Here is a 22,631-nt window from a genome sequence, read left to right as displayed (position 1 = left end):
TAATTCATATTTATTGAGTATATTAGTTTGCTTAAATTTGATATAGATTGCCAAATATTTTTTATTGATATCTTAATGCATTTTACTAATATAAATGTTACTTTAGAAGTGTAATCATTTTTAATTCCAAGTAAGAATTCTTTCCTCTCAGGAAATATAGTTTATATATTTAAAATGTTGACATTAAAACTATTTTTTTTATTAAGAGTTCATTACAATTTCTGATATAATATATAATTACAATATGTTAATAATTACACTATAAACTGTGTGTAAGTAATAACATAATAATTAAGTATTATAATATTCATTAAAACAGAAGGAAATGGAATAAGCATGTGAATATGTGTTGTGATGTCGTCAAACTAACAAAAAGTTGTCGTACCGTGCGAAAGAGATGGCGGGTACCTACAATAACCAACACCGCCACGTGCTGCAGCTGGTGCTGTCATGCCGGAAAATCACCGCCCAGGTCACCAACACCACCACCTCATCCATCATAGCCATGGCCTCCTCGTCGGAGCAGGAATTCGCGGCTCACTACCGTGCCCAGCTCAACCGGTTCCCCAGATCTCAGCGCTACTGGGACGGTAAAGTGGCCTCTCGCGTCGGGGAGAAGCTAGGGTTCCGCCTCAGAGAAATTGGTATCACCACCGTGCAAATCGACCCTAGCGAGGAACAATCCCGTCCACCACACTACCGCGCCATGGTCTCTCCCTTGTTCCATTCCATCAAAAACGCCGGCGTCCACGTTTCCGGAGTTCAGTGATTAATTTACCCCAAATTGTGAGTTTCAATTTTGAGGGTTTTTCATTCTTGAGCCAATTTTTCACCACACACAATAAAATTTTGACTCTGAGCCACTATTGCCTGTTGCTATTATTATTATTATTATTATTATTATTATTATCGGGATCACAAATTGTTCAGAAATTGGTGATCGTTCTTGTTCTTTGCTAGTATCAACATTGATTGATTAATAACTTGGCCGCTCCAGTTGCCAGATTTTTGTTTGTTTTCTGATTGATTTGATGGTTACGAAGTTTTGTTCGGTATCCAAATGGCGTTTGGCATTGATTTAATACTGATAGAAGAATGTGTTAGTGACTTTTTTCGCAATATTATAACGTTATTCCCATTGAAGAAATGTGGTTACCAATTCAAGAAAAATTGGATTGGAACATTGACTAATCATGAAAATTGAAACAGTTGGGGGGTTGTTATGAACATCCTTCATACTGCACCATGAAAATTATTAGAATATGCATCCACATTGTCTGTTGATTTTTTTTTTTTTTGTTATTGATGTTAAAATATTAATAAAAATAGCATATTTTAAAACATTAAAATCATTGTGTATTTTAAAAATATGACAGAAGAAAAGCACTAAGTACTCAGTAAACAAATTCAAATTGATAAATCATCCTTTGAGTTTGTATTGACATGATAAAGATAATAATATATACATTAGGTGGGTTGAACCAGTTTGTTTGTAAACTTTTGAACTAAACAATCAACCCACGAAAACCCATTTGTAATGGTAAAATTTTAGTTTTCAAAATACATTTGTTATAAACTAAAAATATTTATTTATTATATATATTCACATCTCCACCAACTTAACGAAGTAAGAAAAAATAATCATAAGTAAGATATATTAAAGAGTTAATTTTAAGTTTAACGTAATTTTATAAGAATTTTATAGATATTTGATAGGGGATCTTTAAGATAATTTTATTTATTAGGTTAAAAATTACTACTAATTTTATTTAATATTTAAAGTAATACTAACACTTATTATTTGAGCGTATTTATTAACAACCATCACATTTGTTTTTTGTGTGCATGCACTTTTAAAATCCCATTCTCTTACCACCCATCGATGTTTTATATTTTTCACTCCAATTTTTAATAATATTTGGTCAATTTCTAAATAAAAAGCCACTTCCAAATTTCATTATAGCAAAACTAATTCTTATGCTAGTCACATAAAGGATAAAGTAAATTTAACTATTCTCACATATTAAATTTCACTTTACATTTAATCTTAATAGAATTTAACACATGCATACTTTTGTTTCGATGATATCTTAATAATAATCTTTTATACAAATAAGAATAATTATAGTATTTTTTCAAGAGTTTTTTTTTTCAACATGTTGATCGATAGAGAGACATGTGCAACCAACGAAAGCGTTGGCAAAAAGATGAAAGAAATGATATGGCGTGAGACCATAAAAGTAAAAAAAAAAAAAGAAAAAAAAAAGAAAATAATGGAAGTCACTTTCCTTTCCTTCTTTTTCAATTTTACTTTCTAAAAATCAAATTCCAATATAAAAAAAGAAAAAAGCACCAACCCATAATTTTCGGACCGTTGGAATGAACAACTCCAACCCCCTTTAACCTATCAATCAATAATTTTTATCTTTCTTTTTGTAAAAATAAAATAACAAAAGCGATCATTCTTATGACAAAATTGATAGCATATGATGATGAAGCATTGGGTGTAGTCAACTTTGTATTACTCACCACATCATCATCATCGTTCCACGGTATGCATGCGATGCTATAATCGCGTAATTTTTGTAATAAATAATAATTTATGCAACATTCATATATTATATAGAAATTACTATATTGATGATAAATGACCACTATGGGTTCATGGTGGTTTAATCGTCCAACACATTTTGTTTGTAAGAATTAAAACGTTACATTTGATAATAGTGCCAAGGGTAGGGGAAGAGTTGCACCTGACTCTGACCCTGACCCCATTGCCATTTTCCCTGGTATTTTTTTTTTAATTTAATTTTATACGGTTTTGTTTTCCGTTGGATTTGATCGAGTACATACAAAGATTTTAAATATTCGATTATTTTTTCTCTTTTCCTAAGCGTAATACATCCCAATTCTCTGATAATTTTGTTTTTTGCATAGATCGCGATCGGCGAAGCTTCATTTTGCGAAGGAGTGGAAACTATATAATTCGAATAGGTTAGGTAGGTAGGTTTCGGACGTTTCTCGCTGTGAATTGTTGATGAGTTAATTCAGTATATATCGCTCGTTTGGTCCTCAATTTTCGAGCGTTCGTTTTTTTTTTTTTTTGTTATTGGGAAATTCGTTAAACCCTGTGCGGACTCTTGATCGAGCTGAATTGGATTCGGTTTGTGAATATTGCTTGTGAATTTGTATGAATTTGAGTTCTGATCACTTGAATGTGAATGGTTGAGGTAATTTGCGAAGTGAATTTTGTTGTGGAAAATGTTGCAGGGCAGGGTTTGTGAATTCATTGCAAAATGGGGGTTATGTCCAGGCGGGTTGTGCCCGTCTGTGGTAACCTCTGTGTGTTTTGTCCTTCTCTGCGTGCAAGATCAAGGCAACCGGTGAAACGTTACAAGAAGTTGATGGCTGAAATATTCCCGCGTAATCAGGTGAAATTTTCAGCTTATGTTGTTACAGTCATTACTTGGTAGGTATTAGTCTCACGAGACCCAAGAATTATCAGTTGACTCAGTAATTTTATCTAATGTATGCATCGGATGGTTATTTGTGTACTTTTTGAACCAAGTAATACCATCTTGTGTATCATTACTGTTGCTCTTAGTGGCTGGTGTACTGTTATGTTAAGATGAATAATGATAAATGCAGTCAACGGGGTGATAAGACGTGTTTCTTGTACTGGTTTAGGTTATTTTAATTTAGCAAACGGAGAATGTTTAGAAGCCCTTCTTAGCCCTATTTCGATTCTTATCAGGTGATGATTACTGTGATTTTCAGGTTGCTGAGCCTAACGACAGGAAAATTGGAAAACTATGTGAGTATGCTTCTAGGAATCCATTGAGAATTCCTAAGGTAATAATTCTTAATAATCTCCCCCTTGTTTTCGTCTCTTCTAGGCTAGTTTGTTTCATGCAACCAAGAACATCATGACATGGTGGAGGAAATTTAGATAATCATTCCGTAAGAAACTGTCAGATTGATTAAATTATCATTGTAGAAGTTCCAGTTGGATGCCATTCAATAATCACCTGTTTGATAAAATATTTTAAGATATTATATCATATCTTAAAAAATACCTCTTAGTAAATCATTTCTTTACCTCTTAGTAAACTGATAAACACTTGTATCCCTAATTAACTAGGATTATGATTAGTATAAGTAAGGGTTAGTAATAGGTTTTATGAATATAATAAATTCATCAATACATTCAAATACATCTAAATTATCAGTTTGCTAAGTTAATATCAATTTACTATACAAGGTTTAGTACTATAGTGTTTCTTATATATAAAACTATATGATTTCAATTTAAGCACTGAGATGTCCAGTGATAAAATTTGAAGCACTGATCCGTAATGCTTCACAATATTTTCATAAATTCTGAATATCTTATTGAAGGAAAATTTGATTATTTAATATTTTGAATGAGGCTAAACTAAAGGAAATCATTGCTCTTTAATATCTAAATAAAGAAACTTCTCATGAATGCATTTATAACCCTTCCATGACCTCAATGTTTTCATATTTTCTTCACCCAAAATCTTATTTGGAATTAGTTAAATTTAACAAACACCATTGAGTCACTTTAAGTACTGAATCTTTTCATTTTCATTGTTGATTTCTGATCTCTGACATATCTAAATTTATTTGGTGTTTTGTCTTGGCAGATTACTGAAAACTTGGAGCAAAGATGTTATAAGGATTTGCGTCATGAAAACTTTGGTTCGGTGAAAGTGGTCTTGTGCATATATGAGAAACTGTTATCGACATGTAAGGAGCAGATGTAAGTTTTCCACAGTATAAGTTAAGTGCGTGTTCCTTGGATTTAAATATCATTTGATCCTGACCAAATTCATTTAAACACATTTGGGTGTTGGGGGAAGGACTCAGGCACCATAAGTGTATTACATTGCGGAGGCCATTTTGAAATTTATGGACATTTATGAGTTCTGTGTCCAGGTTTCATTCTTGTAAACACATTTGGCTGTATGGGTACTTTTTAACACATGGTTACGCTTACAATTCTGTTTTTTTTTCTTAATTTATTTTTCTTGGTATTCTTGAACAGGGTCTCGCAGTGTTAATTTGTCTCCTCTAGTCCTATTTGATATTGTCAAAAGCATCTTGCCATAGAGTTCTTGTTCATTTGATTTATTTCCTTATTGGATGCTACCCTTTACTATAGTGAGTGATAGTATTCAAACATGCTTCTTAATCTTGCAGGCCGCTGTTTGCCAATAGCTTATTAGGGATCCTTCAAACGCTTCTAGAGCAAACTCGTTCAGAGGAAATGCAGATCTTAGGTTGCAAGACTCTTGTAGAATTTACAAATTGCCAGGTATTTGGTTAATCAACCTTTCGGACTTTCTAGTGTTAAAATTATAGTAGGATTGCTTCAATTTGCAACAGATATTCCACCCATTTAAATCGGTTTTGCTGATTTAAATTTAACTTTAAAGTTTGTATTATTATAGTTTATGGTCATGATACATTGCATTTTGTTGTAGACCAAGTATTATTTTTCTACTTTTCTTTTTTCAATTCCATAAATTTAGTGATATTGACCCTTTGAGTTAAAGTAGACAAATGGTACATACATGTTCAACTTAGAGGGTTTTATACCAAAACTATGTCAATTGGCTCAAGAAGCGGGAGATAATGAACAAGCTCTGCTTCTACGATCAGCTGGCCTACAAGCACTATCCTACATGGTACTTTTCTTTGGTCCATTGTTCTTGCAGTATTTGCTTATGTATTCTTGTAAATTTATAATTTCAAGGACTTCTCTATCCTCTTTTTATAAATATGAGCAAGAATCTATATATTTTGATGATTTTTAAGGAAACGAACCCTCTGAAGAGTATGTCAAGGATGGTTACTAACAGTTTTAATTATTTCTGATTAATAGTCATTAGATATTGAACTTCTTCATACTGATTGGAACTTTGTTTAACTTGGTAAAATTTTCTTAAAAAAATTGAAGCCATTGTAATCTAAATAAGGAAATGAAATTTACTAAAATTAAAGAGTGAAAGTGGACTTTTTAGTAATTTAAACTGTAGCAGGATAGAAGCTTTATTTTGGGAACAAAATTATTAAGTGGTACATTTCAATCATTCAAGTTGTTTACTGGCTATCCTTTTCCAACCACAGTATCTTTGGTTAATTGTTCTTCAAGGTCACTTATACCTTCAGTTTGCCTGTTGTTCTTCCTCCCTATGTTTGTCCAGGTGCAGTTCATGGGAGAGCACTCACATCTTTCCACGGATTTTGACCAAGTGAGTATTATTTCCCTATTCTTATTCCTTGATTCTGTCAGAGACATTAAGCAAAGGGTTGCGTTAAACATGTTAATTTAGTTTGTATGTATTTATTAATAACCACAACTCAGCTTTTGATTTTAAAAGTTAGTTTATACTTGTCTTAATTTGTTGGGTGGGTGGGTATGCTGTTCAATAGATTATATCAGTGATTTTGGAAAATTTCCCGGATCCCCAATCCAAATCCAATCTTGCCGAAGTAGAGAAATTGAATTCACAATCTCAGAGCCATCTGGTCCAACAATTTCCCAAAGGAGGAGACCTACGTTCTTTATCAGCTATCAGTAAGAAGGATGCTTCCTTACTTAATGGTGTGACAGGAACTGAGACAGAACCCAAGTTGTAGGTGTTCTCTATCTGTTCTCCCATCTCCGTCTTGGTATAAAGCCAACATATGACATCCGGACAACCATTTTGTTCACTGTTTTTACAGAGATACTGCTAAAGATCCTGCTTATTGGTCAAAGATTTGCCTGTATAATATGGCCAAATTGGCCAAGGAAGCCACAACTGTGCGCCGTGTCCTTGAACCATTTTTTCATAATTTTGATGCTGAAAACTACTGGTCTTCTGAAAAGGGAGTTGCTTCTTGTATTTTGCAGTATTTGCAATCCCTTCTAGCAGAATCAGGTAGCCTTGTAATGTTCAATATTATAACTTTTCTTACATATGAAGTTTTTATCTAATTTTCTATAATCGATTATCACTTTTTGAACACCAGGTGATAACTCCCATCTTCTGTTGTCCATTTTGGTCAAGCACTTGGATCATAAAAATGTTGCTAAGCAGCATATCCTTCAGATTGATATCATTAAAACCACCACGCAGCTTGCACAAAATGTGAAGTATCAGGCTTCAGTTGCAATCATTGGTGCAATATCTGATCTCATTAAACATTTTAGGAGATGCCTGCAAAATTTAGCTGAAGCATCCAGCACTGGAGATGGTACATATAGGTTGAATACTGAACTTCAGTCCGTCTTAGAAATGTGTATATTACAACTTTCAAAGAAGGTACTTGAACTAACTTTATGTATCACTTCTTTGTTTTCCTTTCAAAATTTATATTATCTCGCACTTAGCATCATACTGGGGGGTACCTTAGATGTGATTTTGAGTAAAGTTTCCTGGATTCTAGATATCTGTAGATCCAATTTGTTATCTGTTCTACTATAACAACAGGTTGGGGATAAAGGACCAATTCTTGATTTGATGGCTGTGGCATTGGAGAATATCCCAGTTACTACCGTAACAGCAAGATCGACAATCTCTGCTGTCTATCAAATAGCAAAATTAGTCACTTCCGTTCCAAATGTGTCATATCGCAATAAGGCAAGTGTTCCTACTTGGATTGAAAATGGGATTTTGTGCTTAGCTCTAGTAGATTTCTAAACTTTTGGGCCACCTTTTGACTTATCCAGGCTTTCCCTGATGCCTTGTTTCATCAATTGCTCCTGGTCATGGTTCATCCTGACTACGAAACACAAATTGGAGCACATAGGATCTTCTCTTTGGTGCTTACACCATCCATGGTTTCTCCTTGGTTGGACCACAAAATAATGACTGCTCATACTGGAGATGAAAACTTTAATGGAAAACTTGAAGAAGAAAAGACAATATCTAGTGTCAAATCGAAGAAATATGCAATTCATCCATATAGGGGCTACAGCTTTTCTCCCAAGCTAACTAATGGAAACGACGTAAGAATTTTTTTTATGTGTCATTATTAATTGTTTTCACTTAATAGTCTGTTTTTGGTTGGAGAAGGAAAAGAATTTGCAATTCGTATTCATCTTAATTTAGTTTTAGTTATTCTTGTTTAGTTTAATTATGTTAAATATATTGTTGAGCTACTTAGGTTGTTTCTTTTTTCCTCTTTCCAACAATAGAGACCCTTGATCCTTCATTGCTCGGGTTCCAGACTAAATTGAGTCTGAAATTTTCAGGATAAAAGTTCTCTTAGGCTAAGCAGTCATCAAGTCAGTCTTCTGCTTTCTTCAATCTGGGTTCAGGCAACATCTGTGGGAAATGGCCCTTCAAATTATGAGGCAATGGCACACGCCTATACCATTGCTTTATTATTTACTTGTTCTAAGGTGAGTATGGTTTGCTGCGTAGTTGGTGTTCTCATTGCTTATAAAGATCCATGATCGATAAAGACTACTGACGTTACTTTACTCATTTTGTTTAAATGTTTCTCATTTATAATTCTATAAAGACATATGCTAACCAGTGTCATTTAAAAAAAAACAAAAAAGTAGAGAATTTCATTGGGGAAGGAAGTATCTATTCTATTAGAAATACAAAATATTATTCAAAACTTACCCTTTTTAGGCAACTAGAAATGTTTAATAATGTAATTAATGCTACATAACTAGTTCCATTAGGGCAGTTGTTATTAGAATAAAGAGAAATTGTATTTTATTATTGGAAATTAAAAGCCAAAGTACAAGAGTGATGCCAGTTATACATAGCTGATCTAGAGAGTCTAACAGAATGTAACTGACTAAGAAGAGTATCCTAACAACCTATAACTAACTAGGTATTAGTTTACCAAGTACAGCTATCAAAGTAATACAGCTGTCAAGAGCTTAATACAAAAGAAAGGGTCTATTTACAATGAGTTATACTATACTCCAAAACCTTTTTAAATTGGTAATTGACTTGGTGGCAGTGGTTGTATTTTGACAGGAAATTTTATCTTGTCATAAATGAAGAAAAGATTGTGCATATTATATATGTTAAAATTAATCTTAATGATTTCTAAGCCTTGTAATATTACATGATTGATTTGCCTAAAGTTCATGAAGTTCTAATTGTTTTCCACAGGCATCCAGTCACACGGGTTTAGCAAGATCTTTTCAACTGGCATTTTCCCTCAGGAGGATCTCTTTGGACCAACAAGGTGAGATTTACAGACAAATTTTCACTCTGGATGAAGGAACAACATTGAGAAATCTTGTCCCTATGGAATCAAGTCTTGAGAAGTGGAATAATCATTCCATGACTTTTTTCATACAAAACAGAAATGTTCTTTCCTATGGAATGGAGACAATAATGGAATCAAATTCCAGGGTTCTCCAAATGTTCTGCTACACATATATAGGAAATCGTCTTAACTGAGAATAATATTTTCTCTGGTGAAACTTTTCTGACATTTTCTTACATGCTTGTTAAAGGAGGCTTACAACCATCTCGTAGGAGGTCCCTTTTTACCTTGGCTTCATATATGCTTATCTTCTCTGCCAGGGCTGGCAGTCTCCATGATCTAATTCCAATAGTTAAAGCTTCTCTGACCAAAGAAACAGTTAATTTCTTTACCTTACCTCTGGACTTGATCCACATTTTTCTTTCCTTCATCTTCCTTTTAAAATTGGGTGTCACTATATACTTTCCCTTTTTACTCATGATTAGATTGACCGATTAAAGTTATAATTCCACAGGTAGATCCTTTTCTTGAATTGGTTGATGATATCCGACTGCTGGCTGTCCGTAAAGAATCGGAGAATATAATTTATGGATCTCAGGAAGATGAGGCGGCTGCTGTGAAGTCTCTTTCAGCTGTAGAATTGGATGACAAGCAGTTGAAAGAGATTGTAATATCGTACTTTATGACTAAATATTCAAAATTGCCAGAGGTAATGTGAATTTATTTGGGTTGACGAAGAATACTTTGATAATATGCTTGGGAAATTAACAGTGTAGGTTTTACCTATATTAATAGTCAGTTAATGATTTTTCTAAAGAAATGTGGCTTTGATACACTTTAATATGTACTGACATACAACCCTTCCACATGCAATAAGGAGTAGGGAAAAATGAAGGTTAATAATGAGGAGACATGTGTTTTGATTTGCTTCACTATGTTGAATGTAGTCGGGGAGAATATAAAGGAAGATATAGCATAGTGTTTCAGAGAGAATTCAGAGAAAGGAAATGCTTTATTATTATTCAGTAGAGTGTAACATATTGCATAGGTTCTGCATGTCACCCATATTTATAGTTTCTTGAAAAATACTTAGTTGAGGTAACTATTTCCTAGGCTGCTATTTGATTGTGCAACTTCGTAGACCCTAATGCCCGTAAGTGCTAAATGCTTCTTTTTTTGTGTGTGATAACATGAACACAGTAATTACTAGAGTAACAAATACTATGTGGTGTATCGCCATGAACTTTTGAGTAGCAAGGATGTGGAAACTATCAAAGTATATACTTTTTTAATTTAAAAAATAATACTTGCGAAGCATGCAAAAAATGTGGACTTTATAAAAGTATGTGGGCTGGGGGCTCAATTTGTGGCCCATGTACTGGTGTATAAAAATGTGGAGATAACTAGAATTGTTTTCCATATTTACCAGGATGAACTGTCTAGCATAAAGAATCAACTTGTACAGGGATTTTCCCCCGATGATGCATATCCATTAGGACCTCTGTCATTTATGGAGACATCAAGACCATGTTCTCCTCTTCATATGATTGAATTCCCAAGTTTTGACGAGGTAAAATTCTCCAAAGTTGCATCTACATTAGTGGCTTGTCAATCTTGTGCGTCAAATTTTGTAATTGGTTTTCCAGATAATGATTCCGGATGATTTCACGGAGATAGAGACTGGACATAGTGGCAGCCAGTCAGATCGCAAAACATCACTGTCAACCAACCACCCCGATGTTCTAAATGTTGATCAACTATTAGATTCGGTAAAAACTTGCGTGCTTTTGTTTGTATAATCGGAGAGAGGATATTTTATTTCTTCTTTCCTTAAACATACTGTGGGCATCATTTTGTGGATAGGTTTTGGAAACTGCACGGCAGGTTGCAAGTTTCTCCACTTCCTCAACTCCTCTACCTTATGACCAAATGAAGGACCAGTGCGAGGCACTTGAAGCAGGGAAACAACAGAAGATGTCCGTCATTCAGAGTTTCAAGCATCAACAAGAGAGTAACGCCATAGTTCTTTCTAGTGAAAATGAAGTTACAGTTGCCCCTATACATGCTAAGGTTAGCATTTTTTACAGAAGTTTAATTTTTCAGTGAAGAAATATTTGTCGTATTTGCCATTGAATTTTGCGTACATATTTTGAAGAAAAAAAAATCAGGATCTATTGCCATTGAATTGGTTATATTTTTTTAGAAGTTTGTCGTATCGACTACCATGGTTGGTTGGGTAACAAGGTAGGGTTTGAACTAATTAATTATAAACGATTTGTGCCTTGAGTTATTAGTGGAGCGATGTATTTACTCCCAAAGTACATTAAGAATAACTTGGTATGGTTTAGTTTGGTTTTCTGGAAATGATTATTATTTATTGGCACTGTTCATCGTGCAGGCACTGGAATATTCAAAAAGTGATTTGAAGTTAGTAACTCAGGAAACATTTAAAGAACAGGATGGAGCACGCGACCATTACGATGACTATGGGCTGCAACATTCTTTGAGGCTACCTCCTTCGAGCCCCTATGATAAATTCTTGAGAGCTGCGGGATGCTAATGACACTAACCTGCAATAGATGCCATTTTTTCATTCTTTGCAATGCTGGTAAAATGTTTCTTTAGATGGTTTCTACCATTCATGCCCCAAGTACGTGAAATATGCAGGAGAGTAAATTTTTTCTTTTGTTGGGAGAGGTGAATGTTTGTTTCCAGCAAATGTAGGATTTTGTCTATAAATTATAATTATATTTGTCAATATTTATTTATTTTGTTTTTTTCTTTTGTGAATAAAGGGTTTTGTTGATACTTTTGTTTTGCTGAAACCGTTTTCTCTCGTTCTCTAGTGTGGACCAAATGCTAGAAGCTCCTAATGATTCATGAGTTGTGAAGAATGATTTCCTGTGCGGCTGCTCCGCTTTATCTCTGCCAAATTCCAGTCAAAGCATGCTCTGGGCGTATTACCATACGTATATTTTATTTTTAATTTTTCTTGCATATATTAATATCAAATATGTATACTATTTCACGTGGAACACGTACACGCTTCATTGTTATTCTGTATGGGTGAAAACTTTAATAGATGTGAATGTGATAACGTGATGGATAATAAAGCGATACACGAAAATGAGATGGAAAGAAAAATTTAATACATGATGATAACTATTTAATTGATATCTCTTTGATATTAATGTAAAATATGCAGTTATTTGAAGAGATAATGCATTATTTATCTCTATAATTTGAAAGAATTATTACTTAGATTGTATTTTGGGATATTTTAAATTTAAATTGTTTTACTGACTTTTATTCTTTTAAATTATTTGTTTGAATAAATCATTTTTATTTTTTATTTTTTATTTTGAGTTTTTAACTTTAACAGAGTAAATTAATTTTTCCATATGCATTTTTTTTAAATTATATATACTGTTAGAGAACATTATAAAAATAATACTAATGTTGGTTCCTTCAAGGTTAATATTGATAGAGATGGAGCAGAAAAAAGAATAACGAAGGGAAATGTGAGAGAGAAAATTTTCAAATACATACTTGTTTGCCGTATTAGAATTATAAAGTATTAAATAATAAAAGGTTCATGAAATTTTAAATTAATTGGAATTTTGGTCATATATTATGTATTTTTTCCATTCTCGTGTCATGTTTAAAATAATGAATTAATCTGAAAATATAACAAAGATACATGTAATTAAAAAGTAAGGGACTGAAATTATCTAAAGAATTTTTTTAGCCGAAATGACGAATAAGCAAAAATTAAATTACATGAAGAAAACCAAATTAAAATTAGAGTTACATTTTTCGTGAAAACATTCACACTAAAAAGAAATTACATCAAATTGATTGCTGAAGAAAAAAATGTTATGACAATCAAAGTAATGCTGTTAATATGTGTTTGTTGAGGGTTGAGTCCTGTAGCATAGGATGGAAGAGCACGTGTCCCTCTCTCTGGTTTCGATCTATTTGGAGGGGTAAATAGACGAACCAACCGAATTTGGATTTACTTTTAGTTTTTTCTTTTCTTTTTACTGTGTTTTTAAAATATACAGATGATTACCGATTGAAAATTTGAAATATTTTAACAAAATATTTAAAGTATTAATATAGTGTATTTTTATTAGTCGATGAAAAGTAATATAAAAAATTTAGTAAAAAATCTGAATTATGGACCAACCACATCACATTATACACAATTACACTTTAAGCCTTCACTTTTGCATGTGTTTGTTTTACTTTTGGATTGTGCATTACACTAGTTAACTATCTCAATAAAAGATAAAAGAGCTAAATTAATTAGAAATAATGAAGCTAAATTTCAGCCTAGATTATTAAAATATCCTTTCGGTATTTAAGTTTGATTTGGTTTGGTTTTTCATTAATTGGACTTCAATGTACTTCTTTATATTCGTAAAGTGATTAAAAGAGCATGTGACAAATTTTAATGGCGTCTATAACCAAGAAAAATACTTACTCTTTTCTCTTCACTCCGACACAAACATCTAAAAGACAACATTTTTCCTCAAATGTTGGTCGCTTCTGTGTTTGGTTTGGGACGAATCCATGTCTCCCTTCTTCCCAAAACCACTCAATTTTTTTCCTCAAAACCTCACCCAGGTTTTGTAAGAATATCTCTTCTTCATTTTTGCATCTCCATCACAAATAAACTCACTACTACTTTCTTTCCTGCTTCAGTGTCTCAACTTCGAGCCTCTGTGACTAACAAAAGAACCAGAAAAAGCTTGCAGCTTCAGCAGCACGTTCCCGAAATTGAAACGGAAAAGCATCAGAAAGTGAGACTTTCAGTTTCATTGTTGTTTGAGCTTTTCCGACCTCCGGAATTTCAATTTTCAATCTGAACTTTTCAATCCTTTAATTGGTCCCATTTATGGAAACTTTTTCACTTGTGATGTGATATGAACCTGTTAACTGCATCTTCAAGAGTAAGTTTCATTCGAATGTGATGTAATGTGTGAGTTTACCCCATGCAGGAGATCCCAGATTTTGCACTTGCACGCGCAAGATCAAATGAATTGGTTCATAGTGGTGAGTTTTTCTTGCCTCTGGGCTTCGTCCTTGGTTCGGGAAGCTCAAATTTTGCAGTTGATGTATGTAGGTGAAGCCCCTGTCAACTGGGAAAAGGTTCTTCAAGGAATTCGCCAAATGAGGAGTTCAGCAGATGAACATGAACCACTTGCGCGCGAGGAAACTTCTCATAATACTGTACCTCCTAAGGTCTACCATTAAATGCATTGCTTATTCTCATCGAACTCATCTATAACCTATTTTCTGTCTCCTATTAGAATTACTCATTAGTACAAGTTTTGTGATGGGTTTATATATTTCATCATATGAAGGGGTTATAATCACCAAGAGATTGTGGTTCTTTATATATATCACATTAGTTTTATATATATGATATCATTTTTACTCAAAATTTTAAGATAATACTGTTATGAATATTTATTTTTATATAATGTTTAATTTTGTCTATTCTATTGACTTTTGACTCACTGGTTATTCCTAACATTTTGAACCACATTTTGAATCCTGAATGGGTTGGATTGTCACAGGGACTTTCTATTAACTACTGTGATTGTAGGAGCATTATTTTCTTCTAATTTCAGAATACTGTTTGAAGCATGATGTTACGGATAAATTTACCCTTATGTAAATTCTGATGATTACAAGTAGGAAAGAAGATTTGCTGTTCTTGCATCTTCCCTTTTATCAAGCCAAACTAAGGAGCATGTTACTCATGGTAGGTATTCAAGCCCTTGGTTTTCTTTTGTTAGATTGTAGTATACTAAGACTCATTCTAAGGACAAAGATATACTGATATTATTTCTCCTTAGTAATCCAAATGTGAGTTTGAGTCTGAAATTAAATAGAAATGAAAAAGTTGATCATCATTAATAGACTCACAAATCCATTATTTTAATGTTTTAGGTTGAAAATAATATCTTTTATACGTGATTAATCATGTTAATGAAGTTGCTTATTTTAAATTTTTAATCACAAGTGTGTACTTTCAAGAATAGGAGCGACTCAACGTCTTCAAGAAAATGGCCTGCTTACTGCTGAAGCAATGAACAAAGCTGATGAAGAAACCATAAAAAAGTTGATTTACCCTGTATGTTCTTTGCCAAAGTATCTATTGTAGTAGCTTCAGGAAACCAATTTCTCATCCATTATTTCCATAATACCCATTCTTATACTTTATTCTTTTCCAAGGTTGGATTTTATACAAGAAAAGCGAGTTACTTGAAGAAAGTTGCTGACATTTGCCTCATGAAGTATGATGGAGACATACCTAGCTCAATCCAGGAACTACTCTTGCTCCCAGGAGTAGGTCCTAAGATTGCTCATCTGGTCTGTACAAAATGCTTTTCTATTTCAAACACCATTTTCCTTTCAGTTTTTATTAAAATATTTATTGGTCCTTGTACATAACATTTATTAGGAGTTATGACAAAGGAACTAAAACTTGAGTATTTTTTTTTTTCATAGTAGGACTGATTCCTAAATGAGTGCAGGGACAAAAAATTATTATTTATACTTTTTAAGCTCATTTTATTAGTGATAATAGTGTGGGTTTTTTTTTCCTCTTTAAGCTCACTTTGTCAGTGGCAGTATAGGTTATGATTTGTGGATGGAACAATGTCCAAGGGATATGTGTAGATACTCACGTACACCGTATCTGCAATCGTCTTGGGTGGGTTTCTAGATCAGGCTCAAAACAGGTTCACATCTTTTGCTTCTCTGATTTTCTGAAATTGACATTCATATTGCCAAATTTTTCACTTCTATTTGATATGAAACTTCCAACTCGAACTTGAATTCAGCTTAATATGTATGTTAGAACAAGAGAATGTCACTGATAAATATCACACAATATCACTTGTTTACCGTGATATCTGAAAGTTGCTGCAACTATGAGTCTGTTCAGCAAATAAGAATTACTTGCTTCTAATGTCACAATTTGAAAGTCATTAATCCTCTTCTATGTGCTAGAAAACTTCGACACCAGAAGAAACCAGACAAAGGCTGCAACTATGGCTTCCGAGGGAAGAATGGGTTCCAATAAATCCTCTTTTGGTATGCTAAGTTTATTTCTTTTACTGTATATCATTTTCAACATATGCCCAGAATGGTTAATTTGGTTATCACACTATTCTGTTTTTACAGCATCATAGAAATGCATGTTGGAGCTTGTTTACCCCAAAATAGGAAAAAAGTTTTTTTCGCACCTTTTGACAACTATTTTTTGTATTTGTAAAGAAAAAAAGAAAGTAAAAATAATAAAAGGTAGTATCAGATAAGAGTAAACAAATTTTGGGTGTCAAAATAGCAGTGTCATTTTTATATTACAACATTGTCTTACTTGAATACAAACAGGTAGGATTTGGACGATCAATTTGTACTCCTCTACGGCCTCACTGTGGAGAGTGCAGTGTAAGTAGCTTCTGTCCATCAGCATACAAGGAGGTTTCAAGCTTTTCATCAAAGTCCAAAAAACTTACATTGAACAAGAAGCCTTAATCGAGCCAATGTTGCTTTAAAGGTTTAAAGTAATGATCTTCTGATTATAAGATAATATAATAACACTATCATGCGAAGACTGCAAAATCTTCATTTTGAAAATAGTACTTATTATAACATCACACATAACTTTATTCATGTACTTGATTTATTAGATGTAATCATAATTCCCATTATAAGTTGGCCAAAAAAACTGTAACCTTTTTTTGAAACTAATTTTACTTGCACACATCTTTCTCCATCACCTTTTTACCAAACACCACACAAATATATTTATGCTGTTCAGACCCCAAATATAATTATAATTAACAACCTTTTTATGGGTATGTTGTAAAAAACATGGTAAAATGTTGGTATATAAACTATAAGAATAGTTTATCTAAACAGTTTTATATTTTATAGTTAAATCCAATAACAAGCGGGCATTTGCTCTAGTGGTATGATTCTGGCTTAGGTGCGATAGGTCCCGAGTTCATATTCTTTCCGTGAGCTTGTATTGGTTCCTGATGGCCCATCATGATACTGGGCTTGATGTCCAGACTTGGCCCATGACGGAGGCTGATGGATATGTTGGCTGTCACGGCCTCACTCAAAGGTTTATATACATCGATATATATATATATATATATATATATATATATATATATATATATATATATATTATTTTTTATATACAATGTATTAAAAAATAAATAAAATAATTAAAGTTTAAGTAAAAAATATAGCCAGATATAATTCTTGAAGTATAATTTAAGTTGAATGCACTAAAAATATAAAGAAGTTTTACATTATTTCAAAAATTCTAAATTATTATATACGATATGACGAGCATATTAAATTTTAAAGATAACTAGTTTAGAAATTATCTAACATTTTATTTTTCTTTTCTAAAAATTATCACACCACATTTAAATATTTTATAAAAACAATTAATCAAAGTAACCTCATTAAGAATTCAAATGAAAAAATATTACAACTATGCATTTTATATATATGTTATATCTTCAGATTTTTTTTTTTTTTAACCTTCACATCCCTATCATTTCATTGTATCCGATCGATTAGTTGGTTTTTCAAAACAGATGTAAGATCTGGTAGGCTCCGCCGCAGAAACCGTTCTTCTTATTTAGTAAAAAAAAAAAAATCCTTTGCTGAATTGCGTAATGTTAATCTAACAATACATAGATTCTCCAAATTTTGTTAATTTTAATTTTTAAAGATCAACGGATTCATTAATTCATTAAATTTATACATGGATAAGCTAGGGATGATTTATGGATCCCATTTGAAACCTATCATGCGCCCCAAAGGAAAAGACTTCAATTTCTTATTGTGCAGTGACTAAACTATATTTGCTTTTCAATCCATACACTCAACATGACAGTAATAACATGACCAAAATAAATAAATCTGCACCAAAAGAAACAACATCACAACACAGCCAAAAATCAGGCATCACTTCAATGAGCTTTGGTACACGACATAGTTGTCCTTTAAAAACTTTGGTATTAGGCTGAAAGAGAAAGCCTGCTCTTGCGCCAAATCCAATAGTTGGTTCTAATTGGATCAACGTGTTCTAGGATAGAACAAATATTTCGTGCTATATTTAAATTTTGATGTTCCCCTCTCCCATCATCTTCTAAACTGTGTTTATCCATATCTACTGCATTCACAGCCTCAATGGCATTTCTCATGTCTTCATTTGGTTGATAGCCATAGCATATGAGATCCAAAACGGTGCCAAGAGCAAACAAGTAGTTGCTTTTGGTTCTTAAAATCTTTAAACACAAAGAAGAAACTTGAGGATCATTTACCCATGAAGTGATTTCACCTTTATAAAGTCCTCGTAGATATCTCCACGAGCTTTCATTTTCAGGTTGGGATATAATGGCTTCAATGGTGTAAAGCACTTCAGACTCTCTCATAGCTTTTAGCCCCCCCAAGAAAGGAGACCTTGTTATGACAAAATATCTCTGTAAAAATTATTAAATGTTAATTTTCTAAATTATGAAAACAAAGGAAGAATACTTGTTAAAAGTAAAGTACATTTGTCATGAACATTAATAACTTTACCCCTGAGCATATCATATTACTCAAGGATTTTACTTTTAAGGGTAAGAAGACGACAAGGTGTCAAGCACAATATGTGGCACATCTTTCCCTTTTAACAATTCTTATAGCAGAATTTAGTTGACTCACAACCATATATTAAATTTGATACCTCATTCTTGTTTCTCACGAAGTTAAATGATACTTTTTCTTCTGAGGAAACCACATCATATGTAACTCTTTCTTCTTACGACGCCACATTTTACATGCAAATCTTTATTCAGTTAAAACCACGTATTTATTGTAACATGTGCCAATAGTTATTCAAGTAAAGAAGATTTTCACTTTTCATAACTATTAATTAACACTTAAATTTCTTCAATCAACAGTAAATATAAAAATGTTTGTGAATCATCATTAATACCTTTCTACTAATTAGAATAGTTCAGAAATTTAGAAATTAAAAAAGAAATCTCTGTTTATTAGATATTATCATTGAAATAATATTTATCAATTAATTTAATTTTCCACAATATTTTAAATTAATTTCTTACATTTTTATAATATGACTGCTCATTGCGTTGAATTCTTACTGGTTAAATTATATTGAAGAGATTGAACCTCAACTCAATTTACTATTAGAGATCTTATGTTCGTAAAGAGCCTATAAGAGAATAACGACTCTCATAAGCTAAAATTAAAGTTGATACGGAACTTTAACAAAATACAAGGAAAATAGTTACTTCTCAATTGTAATTATTGGAAATGTAAGATTAGGCGTGGGGGGACGTGTGAGAGAAGGAGTCTGACATCAATTAGTTAGGCAACAATCAAGCAAATCCATGATGAGTATTTATGACGTGTCCTGTATAAACTAAACAAAACAGGTAACATAGTTGCATACCTGATTCCAAGCAGAATTATTAAAAATGTCTTCTTCAAGAAGTTCTGAGCAATAATTAAGCTCATCTTCCCATCCTCCAAGTGCTTGAAGAGCCCACTGTCCACGCAACAAAAGAAGGGTTTCAATAATTAAACTATGCCTCAGATAGAGATACCAATGCTAAAATAATGAGCATTTACATTTGTGGTGACAATATGAGAAACAAACCTGTCTATGCGACCATGCATGATAATGTTTGGCGTCATTAGAGAGTATCTTTTTGGTGAACTCAAGCTCAACCTTTCTAGCTTCAGGTCCTAACTTCTCAGCAACCCATCGTCTATGATGCCTACAAAACATCTGACATGAAGATCAATATGATGGTGTGTGTACAAAAGTTGTATTCAGAAGAACTTCAATTCACGACGATTTACATAAGAAACGACTGTCAAATACCAAACATAGCACACAGAAGAATCATGCTAAAAATGCTTTTGTGCAACTGAAATGGCTAGTCATTATGAACAAAGAAGCATTTCAAAGCACCAGCTTCAGAGACACCACAGTTCATAAATTTTCACACTATAAACCCTTTGTCAAATAAACTTCTTTATAAGCATTTAATAGAGAAGAAAATAAGAAGATAAAAATGAATTGTGCTTCTCCTGTGAGCTAAAATCAACTTATACCCCTAACTTTAATAGCACTCTTATTTACTTAACTGATCCAAAAACTATAGCGCTTCCACTGTGAGCTAAAATCAACTTATCCCTAAGTTGACTTTAATTTTAGCTTATGCAGAAGTTCTACCTTCTTATTTTCTTCACTTTCATAAATAAATTTATCAAAATAAAGTCTATGACAGAATTTACTCAAATGGAAAAGACAAAAATCCTTATAAGGTTCGGGATAAGTCAAACAACCAATCTCAAGGAAATGCTAGTTGCATAAGTAGATTTTAATTTATGTGAAAATTTTGATTCAACGTTATTTTCTGATCCTATAACAGTTGCTGGACAAGCTAACAGGATTGTCAGTCGCAATGAAGTAACGGCAAAGTAACAAAGAGCAGAGCAGAGCAAAGCAGAGCATCTCACCACATCTGATAATTTTTGGAATTTCCAGCGGCCATACGCTCCACAAACTCCAGTTCACTGTGCAAGTCAACTTTTAGCGACTCAAGTAACAACCGCCGGAAATGCCACACCTACAAAACAAACCACATACAACTCACTTCAATCGTCATACGTAAAAAAAGATAATCAAATTAACTTCAACTATCATTATACCACACACATATTGGTGAGGAGTGAGTAATGAAGATTTATAGCAGAGAAAAATTGAAACGCGTTTTGAATTGATTTAGATTGTAAAATCGAGAGAGATAGCTAGATAAACGTACAGTGTAATTGCCGGAGTTGAACTGGATAACTTCGGCGGTGAGAGCTAGGGCGCGAGGGGAGCGTTCATCGGCGTGGTAAACGGCGCGAAAGTAGTCCATGACTTCGGCGAAGTCTTGCGTGTATTGGATCGGAACGACGGGGCTGGGGCCGTCGTTTTGCGGAAGTGGAGTAACATCTGACCACTCCGGTCTCTCCCTCAGCGGCACGCGTTTCTGCTCCTCCTCTTCGCCTTCAGATTCCATCCTTCGATAACCTTCTTCACTTCGCTTTACTCCTTCGCACGCCCTCCCAATTTAGACTGGGGTCTTAACTTTTGCTTTAAGACTTGGGCTTATGAGCTTGCTTTTGTAGGCCCAATGCGATAAAAAGCCCGTGTGATGTGTCATGTGAATGTGATTCCTTTCTTTTACCTTGGACAAAAAGGTGGGTGAGGGAAGCTTCACTTTTGGCATTTTCTTAAATTTATTTAATTTTAACTATTATTTATTAGCTAATTGGTTCTTATTAAAAGAATTAGAAGAAATAGTATTTAATATTCTCAACACATCCTTCAATGTCGACACACTATTTTACTTCCTATTTCCAACCAATAGTTAGTTATGACTCGCTTCTATGATTCTATTCTATTCATGAAAGTTATTCCTTCCCCCTAATATTAAGTGTCGTCACAATAAATATGTATTAATATTTCTTAATAAAACAAATCTTACTTTTAATTCTTTAACCTGTACCTTTAGGATACCTGTTAATATTTTTAAAATGTTACTTCCTTCTTTTCATGTTTAGGATTATTCATCATACATGGATTAATAAACGTTTGCTCAGTTTAAAACGGTGTAGCAAATTCTGTTATGCTCTATATATTTTCACTCTCTCGTAAATATATAAGATAATAATTATTCTAAAATAAATTATTTTTCTTGGAAATTGTAAAACATAATTTGTTTTAAGAAAAAAGAATAAAAATAATATTGTTTTTAGATAAAACAGAGTATTATGGATATAAACGGGGGAAAAGTAACTGCTATTGAAAGTTGAAATAACACTTGTTTCAAAACCTATTTTTTTCCTTCGAACACGATACTATTATAAGAGGAAGTCTTTGCCAAATTAATTTTTGGATTGTCTTTGTTTGGTATGTGTCGTGACTAAATATTATAACCCTTTACAATATTTTATCGCTAATCTTAGCATTTCATATATATAATTCAGAATAGAATCGAAAGAACATGTTTTTGGAGTTTATGTTAAAAAAACATACTCATGGAAAATCATGTTTAGAGTTAATTTTTTTAAAACCAAATTCTAAACTCACAGTAAAAACATACTACTAGTAAATAAAAGCTAAAATATACTATTATGAAGGAAAAAAAATGAAACAGTGTGCTATTTCTATAAAAATTCGCACCTTCTCACTCTATTATGGCGTTCCACTCAAATCCAGCCATGTAATACATTACTACTACTTTGTCAATACACTACCGCTTGTTTGA

The 22,631-nt window shown here is 32.9% G+C and overlaps 4 protein-coding genes across 13 annotated transcripts; 3 read left to right on the top strand and 1 right to left on the bottom strand.

The window, feature by feature from the left end:
- The first annotated feature begins 332 nt into the window (after positions 1-332).
- LOC114185760 lies at positions 333-1,020 on the top strand. The gene has a single exon (XM_028073665.1). The coding sequence runs from the start codon at positions 398-400 to the stop codon at positions 767-769; it is 372 nt and encodes a 123-aa protein (XP_027929466.1). The 5' UTR covers positions 333-397; the 3' UTR covers positions 770-1,020.
- A 1,621-nt stretch (positions 1,021-2,641) lies between these two features.
- LOC114184585 lies at positions 2,642-12,419 on the top strand. Of its 9 annotated transcripts, none has more exons than XR_003604598.1 (22): positions 2,642-2,789; positions 2,938-2,999; positions 3,271-3,431; positions 3,778-3,852; positions 4,668-4,783; positions 5,224-5,338; positions 5,583-5,711; positions 6,231-6,278; positions 6,460-6,662; positions 6,754-6,950; positions 7,042-7,334; positions 7,503-7,652; positions 7,742-8,020; positions 8,267-8,416; positions 9,150-9,225; positions 9,500-9,627; positions 9,764-9,958; positions 10,679-10,819; positions 10,896-11,018; positions 11,113-11,319; positions 11,648-11,946; positions 12,096-12,419. XR_003604598.1 is itself a non-coding variant. In XM_028071893.1 (22 exons), the coding sequence occupies exons 3-21, from the start codon at positions 3,297-3,299 to the stop codon at positions 11,807-11,809; spliced, it is 2,922 nt and encodes a 973-aa protein (XP_027927694.1). In that variant the 5' UTR covers positions 2,642-2,789; positions 2,938-2,999; positions 3,271-3,296; the 3' UTR covers positions 11,810-11,857; positions 12,096-12,419. The 9 variants fall into 9 exon arrangements, 2 of the variants coding, with proteins under 2 accessions (XP_027927694.1, XP_027927693.1); XR_003604601.1 differs by having other exon boundaries at positions 11,648-11,969; XR_003604599.1 differs by having other exon boundaries at positions 2,938-3,003.
- Positions 12,420-13,722: 1,303 nt separating this feature from the next.
- Positions 13,723-16,941, top strand: LOC114184586 (endonuclease III homolog 1, chloroplastic-like). 2 transcript variants are annotated; one of them, XM_028071895.1, is made up of 10 exons: positions 13,723-13,878; positions 13,957-14,054; positions 14,253-14,307; positions 14,378-14,496; positions 14,956-15,022; positions 15,303-15,394; positions 15,496-15,633; positions 15,900-16,004; positions 16,276-16,359; positions 16,664-16,941. In XM_028071895.1, exons 1-10 carry the CDS (start codon positions 13,788-13,790, stop codon positions 16,718-16,720), a joined length of 906 nt encoding a protein of 301 aa, XP_027927696.1. In that variant the 5' UTR covers positions 13,723-13,787; the 3' UTR covers positions 16,721-16,941. The 2 variants fall into 2 exon arrangements, with proteins under 2 accessions (XP_027927696.1, XP_027927695.1); XM_028071894.1 differs by having other exon boundaries at positions 16,660-16,941.
- Positions 16,942-18,087: 1,146 nt separating this feature from the next.
- On the bottom strand, positions 18,088-21,451 carry LOC114186023 (protein farnesyltransferase/geranylgeranyltransferase type-1 subunit alpha). The gene is made up of 5 exons (XM_028074017.1): positions 21,138-21,451; positions 20,833-20,942; positions 19,964-20,084; positions 19,757-19,852; positions 18,088-18,776 (listed from the first exon to the last, which is right to left on the bottom strand). The coding sequence occupies exons 1-5, from the start codon at positions 21,378-21,380 to the stop codon at positions 18,312-18,314; spliced, it is 1,035 nt and encodes a 344-aa protein (XP_027929818.1). The 5' UTR covers positions 21,381-21,451; the 3' UTR covers positions 18,088-18,311.
- Positions 21,452-22,631: the final 1,180 nt, after the last annotated feature.

The sequence above is a fragment of the Vigna unguiculata genome, chromosome 5 (assembly GCF_004118075.2).
Source record: "Vigna unguiculata cultivar IT97K-499-35 chromosome 5, ASM411807v1, whole genome shotgun sequence".
Taxonomy (NCBI): Eukaryota; Viridiplantae; Streptophyta; class Magnoliopsida; order Fabales; family Fabaceae; genus Vigna; species Vigna unguiculata.
Note: the sequence above shows the minus strand (reverse complement) of the source record. Positions and strands in the feature narration are given on the sequence as shown.

Excerpts from the sequence above, each read along its gene's own strand:
- LOC114185760 (XM_028073665.1), top strand. The coding sequence starts at position 398 with ATGGCGGGTACCTACAATAACCAACACCGCCACGTGCTGCAGCTGGTG.
- LOC114184585 (XM_028071893.1), top strand. The coding sequence starts at position 3,297 with ATGGGGGTTATGTCCAGGCGGGTTGTGCCCGTCTGTGGTAACCTCTGT. Across the intron at positions 6,663-6,753 it reads ACTGAGACAGAACCCAAGTT|AGATACTGCTAAAGATCCTG; the intron begins GTAGGTGTTCTC and ends CTGTTTTTACAG. Across the intron at positions 11,320-11,647 it reads TTGCCCCTATACATGCTAAG|GCACTGGAATATTCAAAAAG; the intron begins GTTAGCATTTTT and ends TTCATCGTGCAG.
- LOC114184586 (XM_028071894.1), top strand. The coding sequence starts at position 13,788 with ATGTTGGTCGCTTCTGTGTTTGGTTTGGGACGAATCCATGTCTCCCTT. Across the intron at positions 13,879-13,956 it reads TTCCTCAAAACCTCACCCAG|TGTCTCAACTTCGAGCCTCT; the intron begins GTTTTGTAAGAA and ends TTCCTGCTTCAG. Across the intron at positions 16,360-16,659 it reads TTCCAATAAATCCTCTTTTG|GTAGGATTTGGACGATCAAT; the intron begins GTATGCTAAGTT and ends GAATACAAACAG.
- LOC114186023 (XM_028074017.1), bottom strand. The coding sequence starts at position 21,380 with ATGGAATCTGAAGGCGAAGAGGAGGAGCAGAAACGCGTGCCGCTGAGG. Across the intron at positions 20,085-20,832 it reads TCCAAAAATTATCAGATGTG|GCATCATAGACGATGGGTTG; the intron begins GTGAGATGCTCT and ends GATGTTTTGTAG. Across the intron at positions 18,777-19,756 it reads ATAATTCTGCTTGGAATCAG|AGATATTTTGTCATAACAAG; the intron begins GTATGCAACTAT and ends TAATTTTTACAG.